At 35.2% G+C, this 12191-nt stretch overlaps 1 protein-coding gene across 2 annotated transcripts; it reads right to left on the bottom strand.

Moving 5' to 3' along the window:
* Window positions 1-1945: 1945 nt before the first annotated feature.
* On the bottom strand, window positions 1946-5233 carry LOC120634799. Of its 2 annotated transcripts, none has more exons than XM_039905605.1 (2): window positions 5111-5233; window positions 1946-2918 (listed from the first exon to the last, which is right to left on the bottom strand). In XM_039905605.1, the coding sequence occupies exon 2, from the start codon at window positions 2915-2917 to the stop codon at window positions 1979-1981; it is 939 nt and encodes a 312-aa protein (XP_039761539.1). In that variant the 5' UTR covers window position 2918; window positions 5111-5233; the 3' UTR covers window positions 1946-1978. The 2 variants fall into 2 exon arrangements, with proteins under 2 accessions (XP_039761539.1, XP_039761541.1); XM_039905607.1 differs by lacking the exon at window positions 5111-5233 and adding an exon at window positions 4919-4968.
* Between the last annotated feature and the right edge of the window lie 6958 nt (window positions 5234-12191).

Raw genomic sequence — 12191 nt, forward strand, 5'->3', positions numbered from 1 at the left:
AATTTAAACAATAATAGGTATAACCTTTTTTTTATTTTTAAATTATACCTTAGACTGAAAAGAAAGTAAAAGATTGTTTGCATACTATGAGGCTAGATTGAATGGTTTAAATTCGATTCCTACGTGGCTTGGTGGAACTTGGCGAACAGCGTATGTGTGTAACACGTCAAATGTGCGATCAGCTAAAATATATTGGTGGTGGTAGATAGAAATATAACTATACAAAGTCTGACTAAACCGATTTATAACTTGTGCCTGTTTATTTTTAACTCTTTCACTTAGGGGGCGTCCATAAATTACGTGAGGTGTTTTCTGTCCCTCCCCTGGGGAGATGTCGTGAGATTTTATTCAACACGATTTTCGATTTTTCAAAATTTGGGTTTCTTTCGTTAACGCGTTGGATTGTTAAAGTAGAAAGACCAATGGACCAAAATAGTGTAATTTTTTTTTGTTTCAATCAGGGAAAAAAATTGCATGACCCCCCTCCAACTTAAGATTAGATGAGATTTGACTCTACCCCCTCCCCCCCTTAAACATCTCACGTATTTTATGAACGCCCAGGGAGCCCGCGACCGCTCGACTTTGGTTTACACAAGCCTTATCTCCGAAGTCTAAAAAAACAAGTCGTAAAAAATTAAAACAACGAAAAAATTCTCATTGTAGAAATAAATATGAGGCATGATTTTCGCCTTTTTTTTGTCTGATGGGTGGCTCTTCGGACGTGGCTAGTTGCCACACGACAAAGAGGCGTTACGGTACATGCGACGTCGCGTAAAAACCGATTATAGCTTATAATCGCTATATCCCATCAGCACGGCTAGCATGGGAAACAATTATAACCCTGGGGTAAGAGTAAAAATTCATCTTCCCCCTTAATCAACTCTCAGAGCATTTGCGCACAACTTGAAATTTATTTATTTATTTATTTATTTATTTAGGAAAACCAACCGCTAATACATTTTTTCTTGTCCAAGTTTTTACGTTGCGAGCTAAGTGAATGTTCAGCATTACAGGTTTTCACAACGTTTACAAATAATCTCAAAATTAATTACATTTTATATATAACTGCATTACAAAATAAATGTCTAAAAATATTTTACTAATTAATAATGTTAAAAATATAAATAGAATTAAAATTAAAATTCATATTAAATTAAGAATTAAATTAAAAATTTAATTAAAAAGAAAAAAAAAATAACATCAATGTCCAAGTTTAAGCTTATTAAATTTTGAATATTTGATAACATAAGAAGTCAAGTATTTATTTTATTTTTATCTTGAAATGTCAGATAGAACAATTAAAAGTGTCAATAATTTTACGCCTAAAGTCAGTGTGTATTTATTAAATAATATCCAAATAATATATGTGTAATAATAAACGGGGTTAAACTTCTCCTATTCCATGTTCTCGCGCTTTAGCAGGTGGACAAGTTAATTATATCCCCTTGTTAAGGGATATAATTTTTCTCCTGCGCGCGCTAGCCCTGCTGGTGTGATTGCACGGCTAATAACTTATAATGGACAAAAAAAAAACGAATTAGCACCAAAAAAAACTATTTTTTATAGTTAATTAAAATTGAAAAATAAGACTACAAATTTATGGGTTTGACTGAAGGCAAAAACAATTTATGAGACTTATTTTTTTCATTACTGCAGTATATAAAATTGTACTTACGCATTAATGAATATAAGAAAAATTATCATTCAATATATTACAAAAACATAATTACCTATATTGTTGTTGTTAATATTTTGTAAATGTTTATTTACATTTAAATAAATTTATCTATTTAGTTTTATATTATTCGTTTTATTTATCCCGTTTCTAATTGTAACCAAATTAAAGGAAAGAAAGAAAGAAATTTATTTTTACATATAAGTGCATTAAGCTTGATTAAGAAAAACTAATTTACTTTTTAGTTGGTATAACATTTATTTCAGAAGTCTGTTCCTATTTTTGTTATAAAAAATGTTTTTATCATAAAATTTGACTCGATTTAAATTCCAATCTTCCGCGATGGATTCTAGGATTGTCTCTATTTGATTTCCTCACAACAACCTTCCGACGGTTCTTGCCAACACCTCGAGTCGTAACCGTACATTTACTCAATACTGGTGACAGATAGTACAATATTTTATTTGTTGACTCGTAGAAAACTATGTGATTATCACCATCGAAGACGACTTTGAATGCCAAACCTCTTTTAAACGCTCCTACTTCAGTCATTCTTGCATTCCTATAATCAATTTTATATATTCCCCTTGTGTATGGCTGAACGAAATAAGCTTCGCCATTTTTGTCCGTTGTCAAAAAATAAATTTCGTCTTTAAACAGCTCAGGTTTCTTACTCCCATTTCTGAATACGAAGAGTGCGGAATCGCTCATAAAATAAATATCCCCGTATTTATCAACTATGAAATCGTCGATGTGATATTCGTTTAGCTCCGGTATTTCTTTTGGCTTCTTGTTGTTTATAGTAAAAAGTCCTTTATGCCTGAACTCGGTGTAATACAAACTGTCTTCGAAATGCATATGCCATATTGTTTTATCCTTGACTGCGTATAATTCTGCTGTATTTTCTTTAGGGTTATATTTAAATATACCCTTTTCTCCGGATAAATATAAATCTCTTGTAGTTTGGTCTACCGCGTGTGCGAAGGTGAAGTTTAAAGGGAGAAAAGTTGAGTTAGCTTTAGTAAGATCGAATGCTTTGGTGAAATCTTTTCCGTTATCTTTATAGTGGTAGTAGATGATATTTGCGTTCCTATCCACTGCTAGCTGTCCAGATAGCTTTTGGTCTGTGAATATTCTGTCATACGGACTGTAACAGACAGAGTTTAGGCAGGCGTAACAAGGCATCTGTTTTGCTTGAGCTGTCAAGAAACCGTATACTGGTAGCACGAATAACTTCCACATTCTGTAAAGGTGAAAAGGTTTAATTAAAGAAGTTATTAATGTCCCAAAGCATCACTGAAAAGAACTTTGAACGTAGAACTTTCGGTCGGATCAAATTTGACCACGTGCACGAAAATCTGTCTTTTCAAGAGTTATTTAATAATATTATGCTGATGATAATAACCGAGTTGGTTGTCAGCGCGAACTTTGGAAGACCAAGAACTTTGAATAAGTTGCTTATCTAGGGCATGTGCTTCGGCATGATAGATACAGGCTACTGCAAAGTTGCTGGAAAGAGACGCATCGGTCGCAAGAGTAAGTCTTGGTTGCGCAATATTAGGGAGTGCACTGGGATCGCGAGCGCCGCCCAACTGTTTAGCCTCGCGAGAGAAAAGGAAAGTTATGGAAAACTGACGGCCAACCTTCACTAGTTGGAGAGGCACCTAAAGAAGAAGAAGAAGATAATAACCGAGATTTACAGTGCTCGTCGAGATTCAGTGAATTTCTCAACATCAACCCATTACCACAGAGTAAGGGTTTCCTTCCACAATGAGAAGGGGTTAAGGCCGTAGATTGGTGGACTCCAAACATCTTTGAGAACATTGTGAAGAGCTTTCAGGCATGCAGGTTGCCTCACGATGTTTTCCTTCACCGTTGAAGCAAGTGATATTTTAATTACTTAAAACGCACATAACTTTGAAAAGTTAGAGGTGCGTGCTGGGATTCCAACTCGGCCCCCCGAAAGTGTCGTTGAGCTCCTACCCAATGCGCTATCAGATTTCTTAATACCGTCACCAAAATAAAAATATATATATATATATATAATCAACGTAAGTACCCATTGTTCATCTACGTACTTATGACTATTCAGAGAATTTCCCGATAGAAAAACCCAATACCTACTTATCTGACTAAACAACCTTTTGCAAAATAAACATTTGCGGATCCTTTATGAAGGCAATCATACAAACATCACTCGTTTTTATGTACCTACCTACCTACCTATCCTACCTACTTATAAGTCGTAATAGGTTGGATATTTAATAATTACGATTTTGATTAATTGTGATTAATCGATTGCAATTGTGATTGCGACTTATTATACAACCAAATGCGTAGGTACATCTTATATTGGTGAGTATGTAACAAACGTATGTATGATTCCGATTGCGCTTGCGATTGCGACTTGTTGATATTGATTCCGATTGAAATTGATATTGATTCCGATTGGTTACTAATATTATAAATGTGAATGTAAGTTTGTTTGGTACGCTTTCACGCTTTCACTACTAAACCGATCTTCATGAAACCTTTTGTACACATTCTTGGAGGTATTAGAAATAATAAAGTAAACTTTGAATTAAAAAATAAATTATCTAAGATTAAAAAATGTTTGTGAAAAAATCTCAAAGTCTCATATATGACTATAGGTGTAGACTATGTAGCAGTACGCTGCCTCCCAAAATTACGCGGGCGAAGCCGCAGGCCACATCTAGTTACTAATAATTTACTTGACAAGGAAATACTCCTTGACAATGGAAGCTGTTGGAAGTAATGAAGAAAACGTAGAACAATAATATTGGTTAGAAGCAGGCGTTACTTTGCGGAAATCCATAATATATTATGAAAATTAATCTTAATTGGCTATACTCCGCGGACAGCATTTGCATGTGCCATGTGACAAATGATATTTAACTCTTTCCTACAATCCTCCTTAGTTAATGGAATAGACAATAATCTATGACATTATTATGAAATGCTGCAGGTTTATGCTGCCAAGGATGACACGATGAAGCTGGTATGGTGTATCAGTATATGAAGGCTTACGATAAATAATTACTGTTCGCGGAGTATAGCAAATTACGCTTAATTTTCTTAATATAGAACAATAATATAAAGTAGGACTTCTTATTATTATTGAACAGACGTATCTATTATTTTTATACTTTTTAGAGACACAGCATACTGTGTTTTAAAATTATAATAGAATTAAACCAAAAAAAAAAAAATACTATTTTTGACCTGAACTGGCAATCGAATCTAGTAGCTGTTAGGGTTCAAACTCTTCCTGGCAGAGCTACATTCCGAGGCTCACATACAAGCCCGCGTTACGCTGTTAAAATCAGTTAAAGTTAAACAGGTACACACAATCCGAAAAAAAAAAAACTGGTTACTTTGATAGTTTCTCATCGGGATATAAGAGTGTAAACTTACTTATTTCCACGCTATATAATTACTAACTATCACAGTCACCTATAATGCGTTTTTAGACAAAATATTCGTTAAAACACTTTGGAAACTTTAACATAAAATACTTCACTTGTAAATACTGCAGTGTTTATAATATATCTGACAGAACGAAATACCTAATTGTAGTTTAGCGATTGGATAAATAATGTTTTGTAAATATTTACTTAGCATTTGACCTCTTAACCTTGTAGCAATGGTTTATCGTTAACTATGTATTTTACTTGTTATTTTTTTTAAACTGACTCTAAATATTGCAGTATTTTAATTTGACACTCTTGTACCTACTTCCTTGACGCAGTGATGAGCGCTGCGGTTTTTAATCTGGAAGTCCCGGGTTCAATCTCCACCAAGGGATTTGGGAATTTATTATTTCTAAATTTTATCTTGTCTGGTCTGGCTTTGGCTATGGCTAGTTACCAACCAAAGACTGGCTAGGCGGCACGCCTAGCGATTTAGTGTTCCCGTACGATGTTGCTTAGAAACCGTAGGAATAACTGCCATACCTCTAACAGGTTAGACGCTACCATTTAGACTGCGTTATTACATACCAGCAGAAGAGATTTAAGGCAAGGGCTAACTTGTAGTGGTATAAAAAAAAATATTATATTCATAATTCCATGATTATTTTTAAATTTGAACAAGGATAATTTTCATCTGATTTCAATATTACCAACTGGAATTGAATACTAAAATGAAACTGAAATGGAATGGATAGTTAATACTATTTTTGTGTAATGAGTAACTATTAAGTGAGTCAACTTGTTTGTATACTCATGGAGAGTATCGGCACGTAAGCAACGCCGATTAGGCCTACGGGTTAGGAGTAGTAGGGGACCCCGCACTTCCTCACATTCGTTGCTTTGCCGGTTGAATGAATTGACTCGCTATATACTTATTAAACATATAATATAGTAACAGTCAAAGCGCAAGTTGTTGACCGCTTTGAAACAACATATACCCGCAGACACGGCCAACGCTACCTAGGTCTGATAAGAAAGCGTGTAGTGGAGATAGCTATACTCAAAGTATAGCTACAAGTCATTTGAATTTACAGAAAATCATAATTAACTATACCTTCCGCATGAATCACTCGGTTCATTAGTGAAAATCCGTTAGGTAGTTTTTTAGTTTTTCGCGCACAGACAGAGATACAGACGCGGCAGGGGACTTTGTTTTATAATATCTAAGGATAATACAAACTGTGTGGGGGCAGCTTATAAATATCGGCAGACGAGTTTCATTCTCTAATATCCTAACCAGTCAATTAATAAACTTAAGTAGATACGTAACAAGTGGACATGTGGGTGGTACCTAACGTTAATTTAAAACACGCAAAAGTTAATTCAAATATGCAAAGTTAATTGAATAACAGAGGGGGCAGGAATGCGATTGGAAAAGTTGTACTACCTTCAAAATTTGTGGCGAATTTTAGCCAAAGTGAGCAGTGAGGGTGAGCACGCGTTTTTGTTTTATAATGAATGAAATACGATCGTTTACCCGTAATCCGGTTCAGTTGTCAGTCCGGTTCAGTTGACCGGTCAACACGTCTATGGATAAAATAAATTATCCATGGTACAGCTAACCGGACATTATTGTACACCAAAACATAAAAAAAATAAAATTAAAAACCGCCAACTTTCAATATATTGTACATTATAACACTAGTCAAGCCCTTTCATTTGATACATTTAGCATACATCACCACTCAATTGTGAATATAATAAAAATTGTAATTATAAGAATGTCATATGTTAGTACACTATGATAGAATTATAAGGTGTATTAGCTGTATGTCATAATCAAAAATAAGAAAAAAATCAATTAAAAAAAAAAGTCTGAATTAATGTTTCGTGGCAAAGGCTTTAACAGAATAGTAACACTTATCCACCAATCAGTCGTGTAATTTAGCTTTGAACTTCAAGAACGGTAACTCTTTTAAAGTTGTTGGTAGTTTATTACAAATCATTATTATAAAATGATAACTACTTTTGGAACAGAGCGCTGTTTTGCATGGTGGATAATATATTTTATTTTTATTTTGGTAGAAATATGTGGAAATGTAGTGTGATTTAATACCCGATGTATTAAATCACACTACATTTCCACATATTTCTATTAAATACTTAATGTATTTTTTTTTATTCGAGGCGAGCTCTGTCACAAAAAGCTGTAGCAAGTTTATAAACAACTTGCTTTAATAATAGTACAGCTTTTTGTTGCGCACCAATCCGCACATACAGTATATTTAGAACTCAACTCAAATATTATTTTTACCTAAATAAATGAATGTTTTAATTAATACAATTTTTTTCCTGAGTCTAAAGGTACACTCGGTCACCCTACACAGAGGAAAAGTTTCGCAATCAAATTAATTGGTCATTTTCCGTCTGTACATTTTTTATGGAAATAATTTTTGGGCAGGATGGACCGAGGACTCCTGTCAGGGTATCAAGTGCACTCTTAACCAAAGGCAATATGAGAAAAGATATACGTATCGTCAACCAACTTTTACTTTAATAAATACATATACAACGACAGTACACACATAGCCATCTAGCCCTAAAGTAAAGCGTAGCTTGTGTTATGTGTGCATAAATAATATACATAAATACTTATAAAATACAACTCAGCCACTGAAAAACTTTCCTGTTCATCACACAAACATTTTCCAGTTGTGGGAATCGACCCCACGGCCTTTGACTAGAAAGCAGGGTCGCTGCTCACTGCGCCAATCGGCCGTCATATTTTAACAAAGTTTGTCCTGATTTGATCTAATTTGAGGTGCTTAATAAATATGCACAGTAAAGCATTCAATGCCATAAACGAACAGTTAAGTTTGGCACAATCTGAGGCCATCAAAATTTAAATTCAGGGTGTTTTCCTAAACAACTTCGTTTACACCATCAGTTGTGAGTGCCTCATGACATCACGATATCGCCGGCGCGTGCTGCGGAGGTCGCAGGTTTGATTACTGATTCTGCACTCGTCTAGGTCAATAACGCGGCTTACTCACCGCAATTTGAATATGTTTCTATTTTGGGTTGAGGAAAGATACATTTATTAAGGTGCTCAGTGATGCTATATGAGGTTTAAAGAACTTATGCCCGTTTTCACGACGACAGACTAGGCATTGCCTAACTAAGTAACTCCTAAATAAAGAAGATTCTTACGCATACATTTCACCGATCGATATTCACTAGGGAACTCATATAGCCTTACAAGGTATGGAATTTTGTGTTTGTATTTTCACATTTTTTATTTTTCGTATGGATTTAAGGTTATTAAAAGAGAGAGAGAGATTGAAATAAATGAATTTTGCTTTTAAATCTGACTAAATGGTTATCCGTTTGACGCGATTCCGTAATTTTTCGAAGTTATACTTCTTTTGGCGCATTACGGAAAAATGGTTATAGTAAATTTTCAAGATGCGCACGCACATCGTCACAAAAAACCGAAACCATGAAATAAGCTATAGTCAACATTTTAGTTTTTCTAAAAAAGGTTTGACTGTTGACTTTCAATAATTCAAACAATACCTTTTTTCTATTGTTAGTGTAGTTTACTACAAACGTAGAATAAGGCGAAAGATAACATTTTTGAAAAGATTTTTAACTTGTTACGCCAAAGAAGAATAAATTTTAACGCGTGTACATAAGTACACACACTTTTTTGTTTCTAAAACGAATAAACTAACAGTTTAACCCCGCCACCTTAGACTGCATCATCACCTAACATCAGGTGAGATTGGGGCCATGGGCTAACTGGTAAGGAAATTAAAAAAAAAAAAAACAACAATATTTTTTTTCTTGTATCGTACTAGGAGATCATGAAATGGAGACGGAATTTCTTCCTTAGATAACTCAAGGAGTAGATAAATATTTTGCACTACTGCTACTACTTACTACTATAGGTACTGCATCACGCAACCTAACGCCAGATGAGATTGGACGAGTGCATTATCAGGCTAACTTGTAATGAAAATTAAAAAGGAAACAAGCAAAAAGATATTTTTGCTTGTATCGTACTAGGAGATCATGGAATGGAGACGGAATTTCTTCCTTAGATAACTCAAGGAGTAGATAAATATTTTGCTGATAAACATTTGGAAAATGTATTATTTTAATCAGTGAGAGAAACTTAGGGTTGTCACTACTCTGAGAAGAAAGTACAATTTTTTTGACGTGACAACGTCTTATAATTCGATGGAGCCGGCTGTACGCACGAAAAAACATGACGTATGCGGCGTTACCTCGCTCTGAGGTGTTCCATTTAAGGCTTGAAGTGCAAGCGAGAGCGCGGAACGAGCGACAAAGAGGCACAGTCGGCCTCCGCGTTCGACATCTGTCTCTCTCCTACTTGAGTAGGCGATGCGTCCGCGTGGATAGCTTCTATACAATTACATTTACATGTTTTCGGCAAGGATGAAGTGCAGTGAAAAGTGAATGTGGTGTCAATTTTTTATAGCAACGATAATATCTATCAAACAAATAAAATTAAAATTTGCTTTTGAAAAATGCAACCATTCCATCAGTATTTTCTTACGACGTTGTCATGTTCAACTATCGTCAGTAAGCCGACTTTACAGACAACCAATTTTTTTTAAACAAAATTAGACCTCCATAGCCTAGAAGATGCCTATTCAATCTTGATTTGAAGGTACTCATGTTGTAAGACCTGGTCAAAATGGAAGCTGGAAGAGCATTCCAGCGGTGCGGATCAGAAACGAAGATGCGAAGCGCTTCGTACGCGTCCGCGGTATATCGACCACGTAGGGATGCAGATCCTTACGGTGCCTCGCGGTTCGATGGTAAAAAGGCGAGGGCGGAACTAGATCAAATAGTTCTTGAGCACACTCTTTATTTATTCCGAATATATATATTTATAGTGGAAAAAAAGTGTTGGTGCCGTGTGGCGATGGTAGATCACACTACAGTTGTGATCACCCCTCCTGAACATTACGGAGAGCGGACATCAGCGTCCTCTGTGTTACTACTTGCATCTTCTGCGTTCACCAACCCGTCTGCATAGCGTGGTGATTATAGGCAAAACCTCCGACTGGGAGAGGCCTTTAGTCTAGCAGAGGACTGTTATAGACTATTAATGAATGAAAATAACATAATAATTAAAAATGTAATTTTTTTTTTTTTATTTTAACAGTGTTGTTTTTATCTCATCTTATCTTATATCTTTAAACGAGCAATTCTTGTATATATATAATTAGAATCTCGGAATCGGCTCCAACAATTTTCATGAAATTTAGTATACAGGGGGTTTCGGGGTTGATAAATCGATCTAGCTAGGATTCATTTTTAGAAAAGGTCATTTTATTCGTATTTTCCGGTAATAACCGATTTGGTGCAGACGAAGTTCCACGGGTCAGCTAGTTATAATTAAGCATGTAATTTAAATAAATGCAAATCAATAAATGATATCTATTTATTTATTACGTTCACCAACAGATTCTACACTGAAACTAGCATAGGAACTACAAAATTGAGAAATATAAAGTTGTAGTGTAAGCCTAGAGATATAAAGAGATAATAATAACTCTTTATTTGGTAACTATAGCGAATATTTAATAGAGTAGCTATAATATAACGGCCTCGACGGCCGATTGGCGCAGTTTGCAGCGACCCTGCTTTCTGAGCCCAAGGCCGTGGGTTCGATTCCCACTACTGGACAATATTTGTGTGATGAACATGAATGTTTTTCAGTGTGTGGGTGTTTATATGTTTATTCTAAGTATTTATGTATATTATTCATAAAAATATTAATCAGTTGCCTTAGTACCCATAACACAAGCTACGCTTACTTTGGGACTAGATGGCGATGTTTGTATTGTCGTAGTATATTTATTAAAAAAAAAAGTAATAATCAAAAACTAAATCATAAAAATTAATGAATATTATTATGTTGGGGTGTGGCAACCCTAAATCAGATTCGCTTGGCCATCCTCCAAACGGGTTGGCACTATTGAAGTACTAAATAAATAACATGAATCCTTCATGACAAACATGAATTTACTTGACTTATATTAAAGTGAAGCTCCAGCTTGAGGGTTAATAAGTAAAACATTGAATTTAAGTAAGTTAATAGTTTATTATCTGACGTCATCCGGACGTGGATCCTTACCACGGTCACGGGGGCGTTCGGACTAAACAATGATTAGTCCAAAAGTCCACCAACACTCAGATTAACGTCGAACAGAGCCGAGGTTCGAGCCCTCGCAGGAGGCACCCTCGAGTCTCCTACTCTCCCTCCGATTTCGTCGAGCCCTGGGGCTCTTCTCATGGCGAGCTTTCGCACTCGCCCCACTCCCCCGGTGACGCCGTAGCAACCCCTCAGGTGGTTAGCGGCAAGTGTCCATCCGAAAATCGAATCGAAAATATATTTTATTTAAACAAAAAACTCACATCATTAAATTTTTAATTTAAGTCTCATATAATATCAAATCATTTATTTATCTCCGTATTCATTCTCTTCTATTCTCTTCTCGAGCGGGTGAAGATCATTATCTACACCCATGTACACCCAACAATAGAATATCATCATACTAAATAAAAGCTGTATTTGACAGTTTGACAGTTGAAAAATAGGATTGCTCCGATCGTCACCAAACTTTACAGGATTACTCGCCGGGTCAATCCGGAGATCCCTGAAAGATTTGGAGCCTATACGGAACATACCCACACACTTTCTCTTTTATATATATAGATAGTTTGTAAGTAAATAGTTTTCTTGTAGTTTTTGCACGTACCCTGAATGTTATAACGTTTCAACTTGTTTTTGATTGGCTTCAGGTTTTTATTTCCTGTGACCATCCGTGGTCAGTGGCGTGCATGGAGGGTATGCACATGGACAGATTCCATAAAATTATAAAAATCTCCAGCACGAGTTATATAAATCTTACGGGCAGGCATTTTAAGAGTTATAAAAAGCCTACCCTTAAGTTTTACTTTAACTTTAATCTCCAAAAATAAACATTTTATTTATTTTTCTTTAATATTTTTGCATGTTGCATGTTAAATCTATATCCAAAATAAAA

Source organism: Pararge aegeria, chromosome 25 (assembly GCF_905163445.1).
Source record: "Pararge aegeria chromosome 25, ilParAegt1.1, whole genome shotgun sequence".
Taxonomy (NCBI): domain Eukaryota; kingdom Metazoa; phylum Arthropoda; class Insecta; order Lepidoptera; family Nymphalidae; genus Pararge; species Pararge aegeria.

Bases quoted from the DNA above. Each gene is read 5' to 3' on its own strand.
- LOC120634799 (XM_039905605.1), bottom strand. From the start codon at position 2,917: ATGTGGAAGTTATTCGTGCTACCAGTATACGGTTTCTTGACAGCTCAA.